Source organism: Eschrichtius robustus, chromosome 6, assembly GCF_028021215.1.
Source record: "Eschrichtius robustus isolate mEscRob2 chromosome 6, mEscRob2.pri, whole genome shotgun sequence".
In the NCBI taxonomy this organism is placed as follows: Eukaryota; Metazoa; Chordata; class Mammalia; order Artiodactyla; family Eschrichtiidae; genus Eschrichtius; species Eschrichtius robustus.
The window spans coordinates 64,053,209-64,076,675 of NC_090829.1; the positions used below are offsets into that span (position 1 = coordinate 64,053,209).

Sequence of the window (23,467 nt, forward strand, 5' to 3'; positions counted from 1 at the left end):
TACTGCTGGAGGAAAGTTTCCAAGCCACTGCACAGGGAGGGAGAACCAAGGCAGAGCTCATCAGTATCTCTGATTTCGGACAGAGCAGGGAGTCCAGGGAAAACAAGGGCTAGAATTCACAGGACAGAGTATTGGACAGGAGAGAGCCACACAGAGAGAGGGCTTCAGAGATCTGCAGAAGGCAACCTTGAGTTGAGTACTGACCCACTCATGTTTGTGAGGAAATGACTCAAGGCCAGAAAAAGGAGCACCCAAAAGTATTAGAGGTAGCAGTGCCCCAAATTCATATAGAGCCAGGAATACTGAAACCTGGAAAATGTCATAATTCACAGGGCAGCATTGAGAGTACTAAGTAAGGGTTTGACCTCAATACTGGGGGAAAAGTTAACCCTAGACTAGCTGCTGTTTTGATCCCACGTAACAAAACTTAAAAGCAAAATCTAAAGAGATCAAATTATTTCTATGTATTTTAACAACATCCCAGAACAAAGTTCTGTATCCTGTAAGGATTACAGGAATATCTAACCGAACAAAGTAGAATTCACAGTGCCTGGCATTTGATCAAATATTACAAGGCATGCAAAAAAGCAGGAAAATACAAGTCATAAAAAGGAGAAAAAAATCGATTACGTGACATTTTGGAACAGGCAAGTTATGGAGACAGTAAGAAGATCATTGGTTGCCAGGGGTGGTCGGGGGGAAGGATGAAGAAACAGAACAGAGGATTTTTTAGTGTGGTGAAAATATTCTGTATGATACTATTGATATAATGATGGATATATGTCATTATGCCTTTGTCCAAATCCATAGAATGTGCAATGCCAAGGGTGAAGCCTAATGTAAACCATGGCCTTTGGGTGATAATGATGTGTCAATGTAATGTGTCATCGGTTATAACAAATGCACCACTCTGGTGGGAGATGTTGATACTAGGGGAAGCTATACATCTGTGGAAGCATGGCACATATGTAGTATCTCTGTACCTTCCTCTCAATTTTGCTATGAACCTAAAACTGCTCTTAAAAAAATAGTCTTAAAAAAACAATCCCCTGCCTTCCCTTTGTGCTCTACAACCAAAAGAAAGAAACTCCTACTACGGAATGTATCTACTATGTACGTACAACTGTGCTATAGATTGGAATGTTAGCTGAAGTTAATGGCAGAGAATGACAGTGTAAACTAATAAGAGCATTAGATAAATCTTATTAAGTAATGAGTATTCTCATGAAGAAAGAACATAGGATGTCACAAGGCTTGGGCTCTAGAACTGACCTCTGCCTTATTACATGAGCTTGAGAAAGTAATTAACTCTCCCCTCTCTCCCTCCGTCCTTTCCTTCTTTCCACCAGGATGAAAACATAAATCTTTTTTAGTGTCTCATCGAGGCATGGTGAAAACAGTATGTAGGTCTGTGCAGACCTACTAGAGAATGGACTTGAGGACACAGAGAGGGGGAAGGGTAAGCTGGGACAAAGTGAGAGAGTGGCATGGACATATACACACTACCAAATGTAAAGTAGATAACTAGTGGGAAGCAGCTGCATAGCACAGGGAGATCAGCTTGGTGCTTTGTGACCACCTAGAGGGGTGGGATAGGTAGGGTGGGAGGGAGGGAGACACAAGAGGGAAGAGATATGGGGATATATGTATATGTATAGCTGATTCACTTTGTTATAAAGCAGAAACTAACACACCATTGTAAAGCGATTATACTCCAATAAAGATGTTTAAATAAATAAATAAATTTTAAAAAGCAGCCATAAAAAAAGATCACTTTGACTAAATCCCAGATTTTTCACACTAGCACACAATGCCATTCATTTAATTTTTTTTCAGTTTCTGTTTTCATGTGTTCTACTCACAAGTTATAAGAAAGGATATATTAAAATTAACTTATGAATTTAAAAAAAAACAATCCATTGAAACAGACCCAGAAATGGCACATATGATAGGATTAGTAGATAAGAACATTAAAACAGTTATTATAATTGTATTGCATATGTTCAAGAAGCTAGAGGAAAGATTGAACATGAGAGCCAACCAAACATCTAGAGATTAAACCTACAATGTATGAGATGAAGAACACACTAGATGGGATTAACGGCATAACGACATAGCAGAAGAAAGGATTAGTGAACTTGACTGTATAGCAGTAGAAACTATCCCAAATCAAACATACACTGAAAAGAAATGAATGACTATGAACTACAGAACAACTTCAACTAGCAAAATATACATGTAATTGGAGTTCTGGAAGAAGTAGGGGAAGGGATAGAACAGAAAAACTATGTGAAGAAACTTAATACAGAGTTCCAATTCCAATAAGGGCAGGGCAGCCTGTATTGGACGACCCTTCTGCCAGTAACAATTATATAGACAAAGTATTGTTTAGAGAGCAACCAGAAGCAGGCAGAAACTTTAGAGAACACAAACCTTGAAATAAGGGAAGCAAACTAGAGGAGCTCTACACTTAACGAGTTTTTTTTCCTTTATCACACATTTCAGTTTGCCTTGGAGAACTGGAGGAAAAGAGCTTATAGTAGTATTCTTACTGGATGAAGAAACAGAGTTCAAGACTACCAAAGCAGTTGTAAATTGAGAGAGGCCATCTCAAGGAAGGAAGCCAGGGAGGAGGGAGCCCTAAATTCTTTTTACAGGTTTCTAAGTTGCACATACACAAACAATGCTTCAAGAAACCATGCAGAAAGTAGCATCAGGAGGACTAAAGCGCTGAGCAGAGATATCAGCAAGTGCATAGTGCTGAATTTGAGTGCAAGCCCTGCCAAATTTGAGGGAATGATAAACATCTCAGGTTTTGTATTGAAACTGCAGAAGGACCATGCCTTAGGACTAAGGGCCACCCTAAGACTAAGGGCAAAAGTAAAATAAATCCTTTCTAACAAAGCCAAAGGCCAAACTATTATAGGATCAGTAGGAAGAAGGAAAATATAACCTAAAATCAAGAGAAAAACATCAATAGAAGCAGATCTATGGATGACCTAGATATTAGAATTGGGAGTCAAGGACTTTAAAATAGAAATTATAAATAAATTAAAGGATTTAGAGGAAAAAGATCAGCAGAATGATTGGATACATAGGGAAATCTCAGCAGATAAATGGAAACTATAAAATAAAATAAAACCAAATGTAAATTCTAGAGTTAAAAAAATAAGATGAAAATTTCATTAGGTATCAACAGCATTTTTAACAGAGACAAATGTTATCTGTATATTTGGAGACAGTTCAATAGAAATAATCCTAATGGAAGCACAGAGACTAAAAGGGTTGAAAATAAGTGAAGAAAGCTCTCAGTAACCTGTGAAACGATAGCAAGAAGTCCTAACGTATGTATCACTGGCGAGGAGAGAGAGAGAAGTGGAGGGGGGGACTGAAAATTTCCCACATTTGGTGAAAAACATTAACCCGTATGTCCAAAAACTCAGCAAACTGCTAGTGGGATAAGTACAAAGAAAACCACACTCAGACACATCTTGGTCAAACTGCCAAAACCAAAGATAAAGAGGAAATCTTAAAAGCAGCCAAAGATAAGGCAATAATAAGAATGATGACTGATTTCTCATAAAAAGGAGGTGGGGAGGAGAGGCCAAGTGACAATAAACGGCATCTTTAAAGTACTAAAGAACGGTAATACAGTGCTTATATTGTATGTTATATAACATTCCCAGTGGGGTCTAGCGCAGCATCCCATAATCAAATGCTTACGTGGGATAAATAAAGACTATAAATAGCCTCACTTCAGGTCAGGTTTTGATGTCAGATAACTTTTGGTGCCAAAAGTTTTTAAAAAGTACTTTTGATTTCAGAGCTTTTTGGATTTTAGAATTATAATAAAAGGATTTGTGGATATATTTTACTTGTCAGGAGGAGAACTGGCAATATATATTTATAAATGTCTACACTCGTAGAAGTAGGGACTTAGAAGAATCTGTGCAATGAAAGTAACACATGAAGAGTGTATACCGAGTGTTACACAAGGATGTTTATGACAGCATTTTTTAAATAATTTAAAAAATTGAAAACAACCTAAATGTCCCAATAGTTTCCTAATACTTGGTTAAATTAGTTATGGTATATGTATACAATGAATGGACTGCTTTATAGCCATGAAGAAGCATGTTGTCAGAGAACATTGATATGGTGAAATAAACTCTCAATATGTTGCATGAAAAGATCACAAAGCTGTGTGATTCCAAATGTTAATAATAGTTATTGCTGTGTGGTTGGATTGTCATTTTTATTTGCTTTATTTTGCGCTTTTGTATTTCTAAATTTCCATTCATGAACAGTATTCCTTTGGTAATCAGAAAAATCAAGGCTTGTTTTTAAAAAAGCCAGGTGATAAGAAAGATATTCCTATTGCTATTAAACTTCAGATCAGATTGCTTCTCTAAGTTAGGAATCACTTTATTAACAAAGATCACAAAAGTTTAGCATTATTAAGGCCTTGGCTTAATATATCATCCATATCCCGAGATCTAGTGTTCTGCACACCTGGATTTAAAGTGTCTTTTAAGCTGCATTGCCTGAGGCATTTCCAGAAGGAATCCTTTTAAACGAAAAATAAGACCTTTCGTAAGTGATGCTGAACCATTTCTGTTACCACTTCAAACACTCTCTGACTTAATCTCCAGAGAACAGCGTTCTCAGATAAATTGTCCAGCACCACGTCTAGTTTTTGGCTTGCTTTAAAGTCTGTAGATCCTTTTATGAGTTCATTTTTTTTTAAGCTTAAATATCTACTTTGCTTTGAAATCTATTTTCTCCCTTTTCAAAAAGAGCATACCAGGAGTTAAAATTGGATCACATTCAGCAAACTACATCATACATCTGGAGTAAATTCCAGAGTATTAATGTCATTGTATGTTGAAGGAAAGACTTTCAAGTCTAATTTTTGCAGACCTGCTAAATCTTAAAGGACAGTCTGGATAGCCAGCAGTTTGATCCCTGAGCTGAGGTATGTTTCCTAAAGTTATTCTGAAAGTCAGAGGGGAAAGGCATAAAAGACTGCAACATGGTCCTGTTTGAATGGATTGATGCCACAGTGATAGGAAATGTCTTTATCATTATATACTGTAGGCTGTTAGAATTAAACTGTTAGAATTGGAACAGGCTTGAGAACTTGAGTCCAGTTGCTCTCCCAGTACTCATATCTCTTCTACATCATTGTAGATAGATAGTATCTAGTATCTATTGAGCTACATGTAATAATTATTTTTCCTGGTAAGTAAATAAGTAGATATTCTGATTTCATATCTTAGTCTCTGTGTACTTAATATTTGCTAGAATTCACTGCTGAAACCATGTGAACTTGGAGTTTTCTTTGTGGGAAGCTTTGATAAAAAATTCAATTTCTTTAATAAATATAGGGCTATTCATATTTTCTTTTTGATCTTGGGTCCATTTTTATAAGTTGTTTTTAAGGAAGTGTCATTTTCATTTATCAAATTTATTGGCATGAAATTATTCTTAATAGGCTCCTACTGCCTTTTTTTCTTTCTTTTTTTTCAACATATTTATTGGAGTATAACTGCTTTACAATGGTGTGTTAGTTTCTGCTGTATAACAAAGTGAATCAGCTATACATATACATATATCCCCATATACCCTCCCTCATGTGTCTTCCTCCCGCCCTCCCTATCCCACCCCTCTAGGTGGTCACAGAGCACCGACCTGATCTTGTGCTATGCGGCTGCTTCCTACTAGCTATCTGTTTTACATTTGGTAGTGTATATATGTCCATGCCACTCTCTCACTTCATCCCAGCTTACCCTTCCCCCTCCCCATGTCCTCAAGTCCATTCTCTATGTCTGCATCTTTATTCCTGTCCTGCCCCTAGATTCTTCAGAAACTTTTTTTTTTCTTAGATTCCATATATATGTGTTAGCATACGGTATTTGTTTTTCTCTTTCTGACTTACCTCACTCCGCATGACAGACTCTAGGTCCATCCACCTCACTACAAATAACTTAATTTTGTTTCTTTTTATGGCTGAGTAATATTCCATTGTATTTATGTGCCACATCTTCTTTATCCATTCATCTGTCAATGGACATTCAAGTTGGTTCCATGTCCTGGCTATTGTAAATAGTGCTGCAGTGAACACTGGGGTGCATGTCTCTTTTTTATTATTATCATTATTATTATTTTTTAACATCTTTATTGGAGTATAGTTGCTTTACAATGGTGTGTTGGTTTCTGCTTTATAACAAAGTGAATCAGCTATACATATACATATATCCCCATATCTCCTCCCTCTTGCGTCTCCCTCCCACCCTCCCTATCCCACCCCTCTAGGTGGTCACAAAGCACTGAGTTGATCTCCCTGTGCTATGCGGCTGCTTCCCACTAGCTGTTTTACATTTGGTAGTATATATATGTCCATGCCACTCTCTCACTTCATCCCAGCTTACCCTTCCCCTCCCCTTCTCCTCAAATCCATTCTCTAGTAGGTTGCATCTTTATTCCCATCCTGCCCCTAGGTTCTTCATGACCATTTTTTTTTTCTTAGATTCCATATATATGTGTTAGCATACAGTATTTGTTTTTCTCTTTCTGACTTACTTCACTCTGTATGACAGACTCTAGGTCCATCCACCTCACTACAAATAACTCAATTTCGTTTCTTTTTATGGCTGAGTAATATTCCATTGTATAGATGTGCCACATCTTCTTTACCCATTCATCTCTCAGTGGACACTTAGGTTGCTTCCATGTCCTGGCTATAGTAAATAGAGCTGCAGTGAACATTGTGGTACATGACTCTTTTTGAATTATGGTTTCCTCAGGGTATATGCCCAGTAGTGGGATTGCTGGGTCGTATGGTAGTTCTATTTTTAGTTTTTTAAGGAACCTCCATACTGTTCTCCATAGTCGCTGTATCAATTTACATTCTCACCAACAGTGCAAGAGGGTTCCCTTTTCTCCACACCCTCTCCAGCATTTATTGTTTGTAGCTTTTTTGATGATGGCCATTCTGACTGGTGTGAGGTGATATCTCATTGTAGTTTTGATTTGCATTTCTCTAATGATTAATGATGTTGAGCATTCTTTCATGTGTTTGTTGTCAATCTGTATGTCTCCTTTGGAGAAATGTCTGTTTAGGTCTTCTGCCCTTTTTTTTTTTTTTTTAATTAATTAATTAATTTATTTTTTGGCTGTGTTGGGTCTTCGTTTCCGTGCGAGGGCTTTCTCTAGTTGTGGCAAGCGGGGGCCACTCTTCATTGCGGTGCGCAGGCCTCTCACCGTCGCGGCCTCTCTTGTGGAGCACAGGCTCCAGACGCGCAGGCTCAGCAATCGTGGGTCACGGGCCCAGTTGCTCCGCGGCATGTGGGATCTTCCCAGACCAGGGCTCGAACCCGTGTGCCCTGCATTGGCAGGCAGATTCTCAACCACTGCGCCACCAGGGAAGCCCCTTCTGCCCATTTTTTGATTGGGTTGTTTGTTTTCTTGATACTCAGCTGCATGAGCTGCCTGTAAATTTTGGAGATTCATCCTTTGTCAGTTGCTTCATTTGCAAATATTTTCTCCCATTCTGAGGGTTGCCTTTTTGTCTTGTTTATACTTTCCTTTGCTGTGCAAAAGCTTTTAAGTTTCATTAGGTCCCATTTGTTTATTTTTGTTTTTATTTCCATTCTCTAGGAGGTGGGTCAAAAAGGATCCTGCTGTGATTTATGTCATAGAGTGTTCTGCCTATGTTTTCCTCTAAGAGTTTTATAGTGTCTGGCCTTACATTTAGGTCTTTAATCCATTTTATTTTTGTATATGGTGTTAGGGAGTGTTCTAATTTCATTCTTTTACATGTAGCTGTCCAGTTTTCCCAGCACCACTTATTGAAGAGGCTGTCTTTTCTCCATTGTATATTCTTGCCTCCTTTATCAAAGATAAGGTGACCATATGTGCATGGGTTTATCTCTGGGCTTTCTATCCTGTTCCATTGATCTATATTTCTCTTTTTGTGCCAGTACCATACTGTCTTGATTACTGTAGCTTTGTAGTATAGTCTGAAGTCAGGGAGCCTGATTGCTCCAGCTCCGTTTTTCTTTCTCAAGATCGCTTTGGCTATTCGGGGTCTTTTGTGTTTCCATACAAACTGTGAAATTTTTTGTTCTAGTTCTGTGAAAAATGCCATTGGTAGTTTGATAGGGATTGCATTGAATCTGTAGATTGCTTTGGATAGTATAGTCATTTTCACAATGTTGATTCTTCCAATCCAAGAACATGGTATATCTCTCCATCTATTTGTATCATCTTTAATTTTTTTCATCAGTGTCATAGTTTTCTGCATACAGGAGTTTTGTCTCCTTAGGTAGGTTTATTCCTAGGTATTTTATTCTTTTTGTTGCGGTGGTAAATGGGAGTGTTTCCTTAATTTCACATTCAGATTTTTCATCATTAGTGTATAGGAATGCAAGAGATTTCTGTGCATTAATTTTTCTACTTTACCAGATTCATTGATTAGCGCTAGTAGTTTTCTGGTAGCATCTTTAGGATTCTCTATGTGTAGTATCATGTCATCTGCAAACAGTGACAGCTTTACTGCTTTTCCAATTTGGATTCCTTTTATTTCTGTTTCCCTCTGATTGCTGTGGCTAAAACTTCCAAAACAATGTTGAATAATAATGATGAGAGTGGCAAACAAGTCTTGTTCCTGATCTTAGTGGAAATGGTTTCAGTTTTTCACCATTGAGGACGATGTTGGCTGTGGGTTTGTCATATATGGCCTTTATTATGTTGAGGTAAGTTCCCTCTATGCCTTCTTACTGGAGGGTTTTTATCATAAATGGGTGTTGAATTTTGTCGAAAGCTTTTTCTGCATCTATTGAGATGATCATATGGTTTTTATTCTTCAGTTTGTTAATATGGTGTATCACATTGATTGATTTGTGTATATTAAAGAATCCTTGCATTCCTGGAATAAACCCCACTTGATCATGGTGTATGATCCTTTTAATGTGCTGTTGAATTCTGTTTGCCAGTATTTGTTGAGGGGTTATGCATCTGTGTTCATCAGTGATACTGGCCTGTAGTTTTCTTTCTTTGTGACATATTTGTCTAGTTTTTGTATCAGGGTGATGGTGGCCTCGTAGAATGAGTTTGGGAGTGTTCCTCCCTCTGCTATATTTTGGAAGAGTTTGAAAAGGATAGGTGTTAGCTCTTCTCTAAATGTTTTATAGATTTCGCCTGTGAAACCATCTGGTCATGGGCTTTTGTTTGTTGGAAGATTTTTAATCACAGTTTCAATTTCAATTTGTGATTGGTCTGTTTTTATTTTCTATTTCTTCCTGGTTCAGACTCGGAAGGTTGTGCTTTTCTAAGAATTTGTCCATTTCTTCCAGGTTGTCCATTTTATTGGCATATAGTTGCTTGTAGTAATCTCTCATGATCCTTTGTATTTCTGCAGTGTCAGTTGTTACTTCTCCTTTTTCATTTCTAATTCTATTGATTTGAATCTTCTCCCTTTTTTTCTTGATGAGTCTGACTAATGGTTTATCAATTTTGTTTATCTTCTCAAAGAACCAGCTTTTAGTTTTATTGATCTTTCTTATTGTTTCCTTCATTTCTTTTTCATTTATTTCTGATCTGATCTTTATGATTTCTTTCCTTCTGCTAGCTTTGGGGTTTTTTTGCTCTTCTTTCTCTAATTGCTTTAGGTGCAAGGTTAGGTTGTTTATTTGAGATGTTTCCTGTTTCTTGATGTAGGCTTATATTGCTATAAACTTCCCTCTTAGAACTGCTTTTGCTGCATCCCATAGGTTTTGGGTTGTCGTGTCTCCATTGTCATTTGTTTCTAGGTATTTTTTGATTTCCCCTTTGATTTCTTCAGTGATCACTTCGTTATTAAGTAGTGTATTGTGTAGCCTCCATGTGTTTGTATTTTTTACAGATCTTTTCCTGTAATTGATATCTAGTCTCATAGTGTTGTGGTCGGAAAAGATACTTGATACGATTTCAATTTTCTTAAATTTACCAAGGCTTGATTTGTGACCCAAGATATGATCTATCCTGGAGAATGTTCCATGAGCACTTGAGAAAAATGTGTATTCTGTTGTTTTTGGGTGGAATGTCCTATAAATATCAATTAAGTCCATCTTGTTTAATGTATCATTTAAAGCTTGTGTTTCCTTATTTATTTTCATTTTGGATGATCTGTCCATTGGTGAAAGTGGGGTGTTAAAGTCCCCTACTATGATTGTGTTACTGTCGATTTCCCCTTTTATGGCTGTTAGTATTTGCCTTATGTATTGAGGTGCTCCTATGTTGGGTGCATAGATATTTACAATTGTTATATCTTCTTCTTGGATTGATCCCTTGATCATTATGTAGTGTCTTTCTTTGTCTCTTGTAATAGTCTTTATTTTAACGTCTATTTTGTTTGATATGAGAATTGCTACTCCAGCTTTCTTTTGATTTTCATTTGCATGGAATATCATTTTCCATCCCCTCACTTTCAGTCTGTATGTGTCCCTAGGTCTGAAGTGGCTCTCTTGTAGACAGCATATGTACAGGTCTTGTTTTTGTATCCATTCGCCAGTCTGTGTCTTTTGGTTGGAGCATTTAAACCATTTACATTTAAGGTAATTATCGATATGTGTGTTCCTATTACCATTTTCTTAATTGTTTTGGGTTTGTTATTGTAGGTCTTTTCCTTCTCTTGTGTTCCCTGCCTAGAGAAGTTCCTTTAGCATTTGCTGTAAAGCTGGTTTGGTGGTGCTGAATTCTCTTAGCTTTTGCTTGGGTGTAAAGGTTTTAATTTCTCCGTCGAATCTGAATGAGATTCTTGCTGGGTAGAGTAATCTTGGTTGTAGGTTTTTCCCTTTCATCTCTTTAAATATGTCCTGCCACTCCCTTCTGGCTTGCAGAGTTTCTGCTGACAGATCAGCTGTTAACATTATGGGGATTCCTTTGTATGTTATTTGTTGTTTTTCCCTTGCTGCTTTTTTTTTTTAATTTTATTTATTTATTTATTTATTTATTTATTTATTTATTTATATTTATTTTTGGCTGTGTTGGGTCTTCGTTTCTGTGCGAGGGCTTTCTCTAGTCATGGCAAGCGGGGGCCACTTTTCATTGCAGTGCACAGGCCTCTCACTATCGTGGCCTCTCTTGTTGCGGAGCACAGGCTCCAGACGCGCAGGCTCAGTAATTGTGGCTCACGGGCCCAGTTGCTCCGTGGCATGTAGGATCTTCCCAGACCAGGGCTGGAACCTGTGTCCCCTGCATTAGCAGGCAGATTCTCAACCAATGCACCACCAGGGAAGCCCTTCCTTGCTGCTTTTAATATTTTTTCTTTGTATTTAATTTTTGATAGTTTGATATATATGTGTCTTGGCGTGTTTCTCCTTGGATTTATCCTGTATGGGACTCTCTGCACTTCCTGGACTTGATTAATTATTTCGTTTCCCATATTAGGGAAGTTTTCAACTATAATCTCTTCAAATATTTTCTCAGTCTCTTCCTTTTTCTCTTCTTCTTCTGGGACCCCTATAATTCGAATGTTGGTGCATTTAATGTTGTCCCAGAGGTCTCTGAGACTATCCTCCATTCTTTTCATTCTTTTTTCTTTATTCTGCTCTGCAGTAGTTATTTCCACTATTTTGTCTTCTAGGTCACTTATCCATTCTTCTGCCTCAGTTATTCTGCTATTGTTTCCTTCTAGAGCATTTTTAATTTCCTTTATTGTGTTGTTCATCATTGTTTGTTTGCTCGTTAGTTTTTCCAGGTCCTTGTTAAACGTTTCTTGTATTTTCTCCATTCCATTTCCAAGATTTTGGATCATCTTTACTATCATTATTCTGAAATCTTTTTCAGGTAGACTGCCTATTTCCTCTTCATTTGTTTGGTCTGGTGGGTTTTTACCTTGCTCCTTCATCTGCTGTGTGTTTTTCTCTCTTCTCATTTTGCTTAACTTACTGTGTTTGGGATCTCCTTTTCACAGGCTGCAGGTTTGTAGTTCCTGTTGTTTTTGGTGTCTGCCCCCAGTGGGTAAGGTTGGTTCAGTAGGTTGTGTAGCCTTCCTGGTGGAGGAGGTTAAAGGAGAAGCTGATTAGGGCGCTCTGGCTCACGCAGGCCAGGGGGAGGAATGGGTACGGACTGCAGGGTGAGCCTGAGGCTGCAGAGGCCAGCTTGACATTGCAACAGTCTGAGGCATGCCATGTAGCACACTGTTTTGATTACTGTAGCTCTGTAGTAAGTTTCAAAATCAGGAAATGTGAGACCTCCAACTTTTTTCTTTTTTAAGATTGTTTTTGCTACTCAGGGTCCCTTGAGATTGCATATACATTTTACGTTGGATTTTTCTATTTCTGCATGAAATGCCATTGCAGTTGATAGGGATTGCATTGAATCTATAGGTTACGTTGGGTAGTATGGACATCTTCACAATATTTAGTCTTCCTATCCATGAACACAGGGTGTTTTCCTATTTATCTTCATCTTCTTTAATTTCTTTCAGCAATATTTTGTAGTTTTCAGTGTGTAAGTCTTTTGCCTCCTTACTTATGTTTATTCCTAAATATTTTATTCTTCTTGGTGCTGTAGTAAATAGATTTGTTTTCTTAATTTACTTTTTGGGTTATTTGTTGTTGGTTTATCAGAACACCACTGATTTTTGTACTTTTTTTATATCCTGCTACTTTGCTTAATTTGTTTATTAGTTCTAATACCTTTTTCTGTGGAATATAAATTTAGAGTTTTCTACATATAAGAGCATACCATCTGTAAACAGAGATAGTTTTACTTGGTTTTTTTCCCACTTTAATGCCTTTTATTCTTCTTGCCGAATTGCTCTGGCTAGGACTCCCAACACTATGTTGAATAGAATTAGTAAAAGCAGGCATTCTTGTCTTATTTCTGATCTTAGAGGAAATGCTTTCAGTCTTTCTCCATTGAGTATGATGTAAGCTGCTTTTTTAAATATAGGCTTTATGTTAATGTAGTTTCCTTCTAATTCTAGTTTGTTGAGTGTTTTTATCATGAAAAGGTGCTGAGTTTTGCCAGATGATTTTTTCTGAATCAGTTAATATGATCATGCAGTTTTTCCCCTTAATTCTGTTAATGTGGTATATTTCATTTATTTATTTGTGTATGTTGAACCCTCCTTGCATCCCATGAATCCCACTTGATCATGATACATGAACCTTATAATGTGCTATTGAATTCAGTTTGCTAGTATTTTGTTGTTGATTTTTCCATCTGTATTCATCAGGGATATTTCTCAGGTTAATGCTGACCTCCTAATGAGTTCCCTCCTCTTCAGTTTTTTGGGAGACTTGGAGAAGGATTGGCATTAATTCTCCTTCAAATGTTTGGTAGAATTCACCAATAAAACTATCTGGTCCTGGGCTTTTCTTTGTTGGGAAGTTTTTTATTACTGATTCAGTTTTCTTAATAGTGTTTGGCCTATTCAGATCTTGTTTCGTCATGATTATGGGTGTTTTTAAAAAGGATCTAATTTCCTTTTGATTTCTTCTTTGATCCAAGTGTTATTTGGAAGTGTGTAAGTTCCTAAATATTTGAGAATTTTTCCAGAAATCTTTCTGTTATTGATATCTAATTTATTTCTATTATAGTCAGAGAACATTCTTTGTATGACTTGAATTCTTCGAAATTAATTGAAAATTGTTATTGCCAGAAGATAATCTATGTTGGTAAATGGTCCAGGCATACCTCATTTAATTGTGCTTTTCTTTATTGCACTTTGCAGATATTGCATTTTTTTTTTTTACAAATTGAAGGTTTGTGGCAACCTTGCATCAAGCGAGTCTTTTGGCACCATTTTTCCAACATCATTTGCTTATTTTGCATCTCTGTGCCACATTTTGGTTATTCTTGCAGTATTTCAAACTTTTTATTATTATTTGCATGGTGATCTGTGATCAGTGATCTTTGGTGTTACTATTGTAATTGTTTGGGGTGCCACAAACTGCAGTCACGTAAGATGACAAACTTAATCGATAAATGTGTGTGTTCTGACTGTTCCACCTACCAGCTGTTCCCCTGTCTCTTTCCCTCTCCTTGGGCCTCCCTATTCCCTGAGAAACAATAATTTTGAAGTTAGGCCAGTTGATAACCCTACAGTGGCCTCTAAGTGTTCAAGTGAAAGGAAGAGTCACACATCTCTCACTTTAAATCAGAAGCTAGAAATGATTAAGCTTAGTGAGAAAGTCTTGTCAAAAGCCAAGATAGGTCAGAAGCTAGGCCTCTTGTGCCAAACAGTTATCCAGGTTGTGAATAAAAAGTAAAAGTTCTTAAAGGAAATTAAAAGCGCTACTTCAGTGAACATACAAATGATAAGAAAGCAAAATAGCCTTATGGTTCATGTGGAGAAAGTTTTAGTGGTCTGGATAGAAGATCAAATCAGCCATAAAATTCCCTTAAGCCAAAGCTTAATCCAGAGCAAGGTGCTAGTTGTCTTCAATTCTGTGAAGGCTGAGAGAGGTGAGGAAGCTGAAGTAGAAAAGTTTGAATTTAGCAGAGGTTGGTTCATGAAGTGTAAGGAAAGAAGCCATAATGTAAGAGTGTAAGGTGAAGCAGAAAGTGCTGGTGTAGAAGCAGCAGCAAGTTATTCAGAAGATCTAGCTAAGGTAATTTTTCAACATAGACAAAAACAGCCTTAATATTAGAAGAAGATGCCTTGCCTTCTAGGACTTTCATAGCTAGAAAGGAGAAGTCAGTGCCTAGCTTCAAAGGACAGGCTGACTCTCTTGTTAGGGGCTAATGCAGCTGGTGACTTTAAGATGAAGCCATTGCTCATTTACCATTCCAAAAATCCTGGGGCCCTTAAGAATTATGCTAAATCTGCTCTGCCTGTGTTCTATAAATGGAACAAATCCTGGATGGCAGCACATCTGCTTACAACATGGTTTACTGAATATTTTAAGCCCATTGTTGAGACATACTGCTCAGAAAAAAAGTTTCCTTTGAAAAATATTACTGCTCACTGACAATGCACCTGGTCACCTAAGGACTCTGATGGAGATGTACAACAAGATGAATGTTGTTTTCATGCCTGCTAATACAATATCCATTCTGCAGCCCATGGATCAAGGAGTAATTTTGACTTTTAAGTCTTATTATGCAAGAAATACATTTCATAAGGCTATAGCCGCCAAAGGTAGTGATTCCACTGATGGATCTGAGCAAAGTCAATTGAAAACATTCTGGAAAGGATGCACCATTCTAGATGCCATTAAGAACATTGGTGATTTATGAGAAGAGGTTAAAATATCAACATTAACAGGAGTTGGGAAGAAGTTGATTCCAGCCCTCATGGATAACTTGGAGGGGTTCAAGACTTCAGTGGAGGAAGTAACTGCAGATGTGTTGGAAATAGCAAGAGAAGTAGAAGTGAAGCCTGAAGATGTGACTGAGTTGCTGCAATCTCATGATAAAACTTGAACAGATGAGGAGTTGCTTCTTATGAATGAACAAAGAAAGTGGTTTCTTGAGGTGGAATCTACTCCTGGTGAAATGCTGTGAAGATTGTTGAAATGACAACAAAGGATTTATATTACATAAACATATAAAGCAGCAACAAGGTTTGAGGGGATTGACTCCAATTTTGAAAGAAGTTCTACTGTGGATAAAATGCTTTCAAACAGCATTGCGTGTTACAGAGAAATCGTTCGTGAAAGGAAGAGTCAGTTGATGGGGCAAAGTTCATCGTTGCCTTATTTTAAGAAACTGCCACAGCCACCCCAGCCTTCAGCAGCCACCACCTGATCAGTCAGCAGCCATCACCATGGAGGCAAGACCCTCCACCAGCCAAAAAATTATGACTTGCTGAAGGCTCACATGATAGTTAGCACTTTTTAGCAATAATGTATTTTTTAATTAAGGTATGTACATTGTTTCTTTAGACACAGTGCTCCTTAATAGACTACAGTATAGTGTAAACAACTTTTTTATACATCGGGAAACCAGAAAGTTTGTGTGACTTGCTTTATTGCAGTAGTCACTTTAATGCAGTGGTCTGGAACTGAATTCGTAATATCTCTGAGGTATACCTGTACTTGAAAAGAATATGTATGTATTCTGCCTTTGTTGGGTGGAGGGTTCTGTCAATGTCCATATTCTATATCCTTCCTTTTTTAGTTTTTAAATTGAGATGTAATTGACATATGATATTGTGTAGTTTGAGGTGTTCCATGTGTTGGTTTGATACATTTATGTATTGCAGTATGATTACCACGATAGCCTTAGCTAACACCTTTATCATGTCAATAATTATCATTTCTTTTTTTGTGTAGAGAACAGTGGAGATCTAGTCTCTTAGCACCTTTGAAGTTTATGATACAGTATAGTTGACTATGATCACTATGTTGTGCCTTATTACATCTTCAGAACTTATTTCTCTACTAGTTGCAAGGTTATATACCCTTAAACAGCATCCCCCCAACTACCCCCATCTCGCAGCCCCTGGTAACCACCATTCTACTCTGTTTTTACGAGTTCAGTTTTTCTAAATTCCACATATGAGTGCTGCATACAGCATTTGTCCTTCTTTGTCTGATTTCTCTCACTTAGCATCCTTGAGGATGTCCTCAAGGTCCATCCATGTTGTTGCAGATGGCAAGATTTCCTTCTTTTATGGGTGAATAATATTTCTGTGTGTGTGTGTGTGTGTGTGTGTGTGTCTGTGTATATATTATCACATCTTCTTTATCTGTTCATCTTCTGATGGGTGCTTAGGTTGTTTCCATATCTTGGCTATTCTAAATAATGCTGCACTGAACACTGGTGGGCAGATATCTCTTCAAGATACTGATTTCAATTCCTTCTGGTATATACCCAGCTGTGGGATTGCTGGATGATATGGTAGTTCAGTTTTTTAAATTTTTTGAGGAACCGCCATATTGTTTTCCATAATAGCTGTACCCATCTACAATCCCACCAACAATATGTAAGGTTTCCCTTTCTCTACATCCTCACCAACATTTGTTATCTCTTGTCTTTTTTTAATAAAAGCCATCCTAACTGGTGTGAGGTGATACATCATTGTAGTTGTGATTTGCCTTTCCCTGATAAGTGATGTTGAGCATCTTTTCATGTACCTGTTATTCTTTTGTATATCTTCTTTGGAAAAATGTCTGTTCAGATCCTTTGCCCATTTTTTAAATTGAGTATATCCTTTCTAATCTTCATATTTGTTCTTTCATTTTTGAGAGAGATATGGAAATCTCTGACTGTAAAATCTGTTTTTCCTTGCATTTCTATCAGTTTTATGTACTTTTTAAAATTACTATTTATTGGAGTATAGTTGCTTTACAATGTTGTGTTACTTTCTTCTGTACAGCAGAGTCAATCAGTTATATGTATACATATATCCCCTCTTTTTTGGATTTCCTTCCCATTTAGTTCACCACAGAGCACTGAGTAGAGTTCCCTGTGCTATACAGTAGGTTCTCATTCGTTATCTATTTTATACATAGTAGTGTATATATGTCAATCCCAATCTCCCAATTCATCCCACTCCCTCCTTCCCCCCTTGGTATCCGTAAGTTTGTTCTCTACATCTGTGTCTCTATTTCTGCTTTGCAAATAAGTTCACCTGTACCATTTTCTAGATTCCACATATGAGTGATATTATACGGTATTTGTTTTTCTCTTTCTGACTTACTTCACTCTGTATGACAGTCTCTAGGTCCATCCACATCTCTGCAAATGGCACAATTTCGTTCCTTTTTATGGCTGAGTAATATATGTACCACATCTTCTTTATCTATTCCTCTGTTGATGGACACTTAGGATTAAGCTATTAGATGTGTAGACGTTTAGGATTGTTACGTCCTCCTGATGAATTGATTCCTTTATCATTATGCAATAATATATCCCTGGCAATAGTCTTTGCTCTGAAATCTAGTACTATCATGGTATATTTTTCCAGACTTTTTGCTTTTAATCTATTTGTGCCTTTATATTTAAAGTATGTTTCTTGCAGGCAGCTTGTAGTTGGGTCTTGCTCTTTTATCTGACAATCTCTTTCAACCTTTCCTATATTTGAAGATCTTCCTATACCATCAGTCTTCTCTTCTTAGGGCTAAACATCCTTTTATTATGGTTTGGCTGATCCTTTTTCTAAATCCTTCTATTATTAGCAAACGCTTGTGCATGTTTTGCTTAAAAGGGACATTAGATCAGAAGGGATACTCTGAGTTGGTCTGTGCAAGACATGCTACTACATATCGTGTCAGTTGATTTCCATTGTCCACAGAGATCTGTGTCTATTAGGTTCCTCACCATTTGGCTGAAACCAACTTGGACCATCTTTTCTACTTTTCTTACCCTAATCACATTTTTTTCTTGGCTAACTACTGACTTTTTGATCTCCAGAGAAACTTCAAAGGGACTTAACAAAAAAATCTATGCATTGTTCCCCTGAAAATGTCTGTTTTATCTCAGTTACATGAATTCTAGTTGAATTATTTTAAGTATGGGTCAAATAAAGCTAGCCTATAACTAAGAAGATATCAAAAGGTTTGCCTTTTTTTTTTTAGGTAAAAATGTCCCCATCCTGTCATCCATCCAAAGGGGATCCTGCTGTTAAGAAGGTGAGTAAGTTTTAACGGCAAAAAGCCGACTTCCTCCTTCTGTGTATTTAGTCTCCTCTGTTGAACCATGTTCTCAAAATGAGTGATTTTAAATCATTTTAATGCGTCAAAGTTTCTTTCTGATTGGATGCCTTAAAGAGGTGTCACCAGGACTTGCTGGCTCTTCCAGAGAAGCCAAATGAGGGTTTGGGTCTAGCATCAGTCTCCTGGCAACTAGGGACTTTCATTGTTCTAGAATTCCCGTCCTCTCTACCAGATGGGCATCCTGGTATCAGTGAGTGGTAGCAGATGAAAGGTATTCTGAGGATGAAAGGTACATAGTTTTTCTTAACAATGTACTTTCCCTCCAGATAGCTGTTCCTAAAGAAAACTGGTCTGAGGTATTAACATTTCAGCACATACCAGCTAAGTAAGACCTCAATAAATACTTGTGTGATAGAACTCTTATCTAGGCCATTTCAACCCTTGAATGTAACCTCTGTGGCACAGATAGGTTGTTTGTCTTTCAAGTAATTCTCAGATGATGTCAAAAGAACCACTAAAATCCTTTTCTTTATCCAGCTGCAACAGTGCAGTTGAAATACAGCAAACAGATTGACATTTTTGCTATGTTTTCTTTTACCATTTTTATTTCTCTGATAGTTGACTTGTCCCTGGTTGTAGGTGTGCTTTCCTTACCCTTTTTTATGATTTCAGCCAGCATCCGTGTTGGGGAAGGATTGTAGAACAAAAATAACACCTTGCTGGCTCTGTTGACTAACAGCAGGTTCTAGCTTCAAAGCGGTGTGCCAAAAATGGGTCCCTTTTCTCTGCCTTCAGAATCCCCTTTTCAAAGGAAAAAAAGAATGGAAACGAAATATGTTGTCTGAAAAGCCCTATAACGTGCTGCACGTGAAAACCTCTTTCACTCTTGTCAAGACAGCAAGGGCAGGCGAGACCACAGTGGTGATTGTTGCCGCTCAGAACCATCACACCGTAACATGAGGAGCTGGAAAGGGCGTCAACCACTTAGTCGCACTCAGTAAACAAAGGAGGAAACTGGAATCCAGAGGGAAATTTTTTACCTCTCTCAAATGTTCCATAGGACACACTTCTACCATAGAGGTTAAAAACACGTGCTTTGGATTCAGTGATTGATTCATCTACTTTATCTGAATAACCTTGAGTAAGTCAGCCTCTCTGTTTCCTCCTCTATAAAGTGATGATGCTCCTCTCAGAATTGCCCTAAAGATTAAATGAGAAACAATTTAAGTGCCTAACACTGTGTTTGACACATATTAAGTACTCAGTAAATTATAACACAAGTACTCAGCTGTTACTGAAACTAGTATTAAAACACAAGTCTCCCAACTCCTAGTCAGATGTCCTTTCATCTGTCCTTTATTATGCTACTTATATACTATTGTCCATTTAGCAAGTATTTCTTTATACTAGATAGTGAGCTAAGAAGCAGACTACAGAGATTAAAAATACAATCCCTGTTCTCAAGGATCTCAGCATTTAATTGGAAAGGTAGACAGGTTGCACTGACAGTTACCAGACTACTTGACACGTGCCATGCAGGGTGCACAGGGTGCTGCAGGAGTGTGGGGGAGAGGCCCGGTTTTGAAATGACTAAGCTCCTTTAGTACAACTCTTACATTCTTTATGGTAGAGAGTCCAGTGAAGAAACTTAAGAAATGGTTAGCTGCTCCCCTACAACTTTGTTACTAGATTGTAATGAAAGCAAATCCTACCATACTTAAAGACATTTATTAAATTAAGATCGTGAAAACATTTTATCCAGTCGACATATCATGAATACCTTTTATTTTAGCAATGAGGGTCCATTTCTAATATTTACCATTCTGATTAATAAGACATTGATTTCACCAATGGAAAATTTTTCTGCTGTCTTTTGAGCTAATGAGCAGAGTCTTAGGTGTCGGTCAATATATGAACAGCTTTTAGGAGCTGCCTTTGGAAGTTCATGTGAGCTGCAGTTTCTGAAATGTGGATTCTTGTTTAGAGCCACTGACCACCCCTGACTTGAAGCCTAAACTTAATAGCACATACTTAATATTGCACTGTTTATGGTGTGTAGAATAACTTTAAAATATATATCATAACAGGTGCCTCTCCCAAACTAAGAGGTCAAGGAAGGCTTCCCAGTAGAGGTAAAGCTTGATCTAGCCTGGAAACACAAGGCAAAAGGTATTCCAGGCAGCCATGGGTAAGCAAGGAAATGGAGGCAGTTCTGTTTTTCTTAAGTATGGGATCTTGCAGAAGCCTGGTGAAGTAAATGGGAGTCCAGATCACAAAGCCCCAGTCTGTGAAGTTTGCTTTTTATCTCAAGGATAAGTGTTTCCATCAAACATGAGATTAGAGGCAGAAAGACCAATTAGAAGAAAAAAGGTCCTAAGCCTATGCTGTGTTAATAGAATGAGAAGGTGAGATAGATTTAAGTCTTAGCCTTTTTATTCTCCCCACAAACCTTTTTGACACCGTGAGTTAGGTGTCCTTCCTTTTTTGAGCTCTCAGAGTACCCTGAACTAGTCCCTACAAACACACTTATCTGGCTGTGTTGAAATTGCCTCTTTGCTTTTACGTGTCCCCCATTAGACTCTCTGCCTTTAAGGGCAGGGCCCGTAGCAGTTCTGTTTCCTGTTGTCTATCTAAGTGTAGAACAAAGTATGCAGTCACTCAGTAGTTGTTGCGTGAATGAGAGAGACATGGAAGAGATTCCGTAGGACTTCGTAGTTGTTTATGGGAAGTGAGGAGAAAAAAGAAGTTTCTGCTGAATAACTGGAGAAAGAACAAATGAAGCATCATTGCTGTTCTGGGCTTGTATTCCCAGCATGGTCAGTTCCTTACTGTTTAAGCTCTATCAGCAATACTCCAAGTGAGATCAGTGTGAAGCTTAGCATCTCACTGTTCCTTCCCTAGTTGGATATGTATACTTGTGTGTATGTGTTTATGTGTGCATATATATATGCATCTACATATATATTCTGGTTGTCATCCTGGAGCTACAGTCACTCTTCCCAAAGTTGCACTGACAGATGGAAGCACCAAGAGTGTCTGTTGAACAGTGTGACTGCCAAAGTGACATGTGTAAGAAACACAAAAGAGCAGCAGTGTTCTTGATTTGAGCCAAAGATTCTCTGTTGACCAATAACTGAAGAGAGTGTTCAGTGACTCTACTGCATATTGGCCCTGTGAAGAGCTCTACTCAAGTGCCGAGGAGTCAGGAGCCGTGTTCTGTAGGTCCTGCTAGCTCGGGATAGGCAGCTCATGTAGAAGTCACTCTCCTACTCTGCTGCCATGTCAGGGCCTGGCAGACTCCATGAGCATTTTGTATTTGTGATATTTTTTCAGAAAGCTCTGGATTAGAAATACTTATATGTAATAATATATCTATAGCATTTAAAATTTGTATATCATATTTATCTTTTGTCTAAAATATTTCTTCTTAATGGGCTCTAACTGATAACTTCAATAAAAAAGTAGGAAGACACATATGCTTCCCTAGGATTTCTTCAGTGTTTGATCGTAGATGACTAGAAATTTGAAAATTAGAAGCATTTTCCTTAGATAGAAATTGTCCTAAAGTCTATTGCACTAAACTCCCTAGCATAGATCCAAATAGGAGGTGCTGAAGTGTTTGAGGTGGATTAAAGGAGTTTAGAGGGTTAGTTGAAGGCAGCATCAAAAACGTCTCAGCTATGATGCAGCACTTCTTGACTACTGTAGAAACACCAACCAGGAACTTGTGTGGCAAAGTTGGCATTGTTACATGCATAATAATCAGAGAAAGCAGTTTTGTCTTATTCTTGATCACAAAAGCATGGTTACACTCTCTGAGCCATCCCCTGTTTTAGAGGAACCTTCTCTGCTGTTGTGTTTGTGGAAGCCTGAGGGGCCAGGTGTTCTGGCTGGTAGAATCCACTATAAGGGGTACAGTTAATGTTCTTCTCAGAATGACTTCTTCCAGTTAGGGAGAAGGTACTGAGAGTGGCATAGTGGGAAGCCTTTCTAATAGTTCTGGGTAATTCAGTAAATATTCAACAAGCCTCTAAGGTGCCAGGACTTGGAGGAACAAAGGTCAGTGAAATATAGTTCTTGCAGAAGGAAAAGACCTACAAAAACAAACCCAAAACAATGAAGAAAATGGTAATAGGAACATACATATCGATAATTATCTTAAATGTAAATGGATTAAATGCTCCAACCAAAAGACATAGACTGGCTGAATGGATACAAAAACAAGACCCATATATATGCTGTCTACAAGAGACTCACTTCAGACCTAGGGACACATACAAACTGAAAATGAGGGGATGGAAAAAGATATTCCATGAAAATGAAAATCAAAAGAAACCTGGAGTAGCAATTCTCATATCAGACAAAATAGACTTTAAAATAAAGACTATTACAGGAGACAAAGAAGGACACTACATAATGATCAAAGGATCAATCCAAGAAGAAGATATAACAATTGTAAATATTTATGCACCCAACATAGGAGCACCTCAATACATCAGGCAAATGCTAACAGCCATAACAGGGGAAATCGACAATAACACTATAATAGTAGGGGACTTTAACACCCCACTTTCACCAATGGACAGATCATCCAAAATGAAAATAAATAAGGAAACACAAGCTTTAAATGACACATTAAACAAGATGGACTTAATTGATATTTATAGGACATTCCATCCAAAACCAACAGAATACACTTTCTTCTCAAGTGCTCATGGAACATTCTCCAGGATAGATCACTTATTGGGTCACAAGTAAATTTAAGAAAATTGAAATCATATCCAGTATCTTTTCTGACCACAACGCTACGAGACTAGATATCAATTACAGGAAAAAACTGTAAAAAATACAAACACATGGAGGCTAAACAATCC

The 23,467-nt window shown here is 37.7% G+C and overlaps 1 protein-coding gene across 4 annotated transcripts in view; it reads left to right on the forward strand.

Moving 5' to 3' along the window:
• VPS8 (VPS8 subunit of CORVET complex) overlaps positions 1–23,467 on the forward strand; it is a 286,912-nt gene that overhangs the window by 215,077 nt on the left and 48,368 nt on the right. For all 4 annotated transcript variants that reach the window (XM_068546385.1, XM_068546384.1, XM_068546387.1 and 1 more), the window contains exon 45: positions 18,516–18,569. In XM_068546385.1, the coding sequence (XP_068402486.1) occupies positions 18,516–18,569 (54 nt within the window). The remainder of the gene's footprint in view (positions 1–18,515; positions 18,570–23,467) is intronic.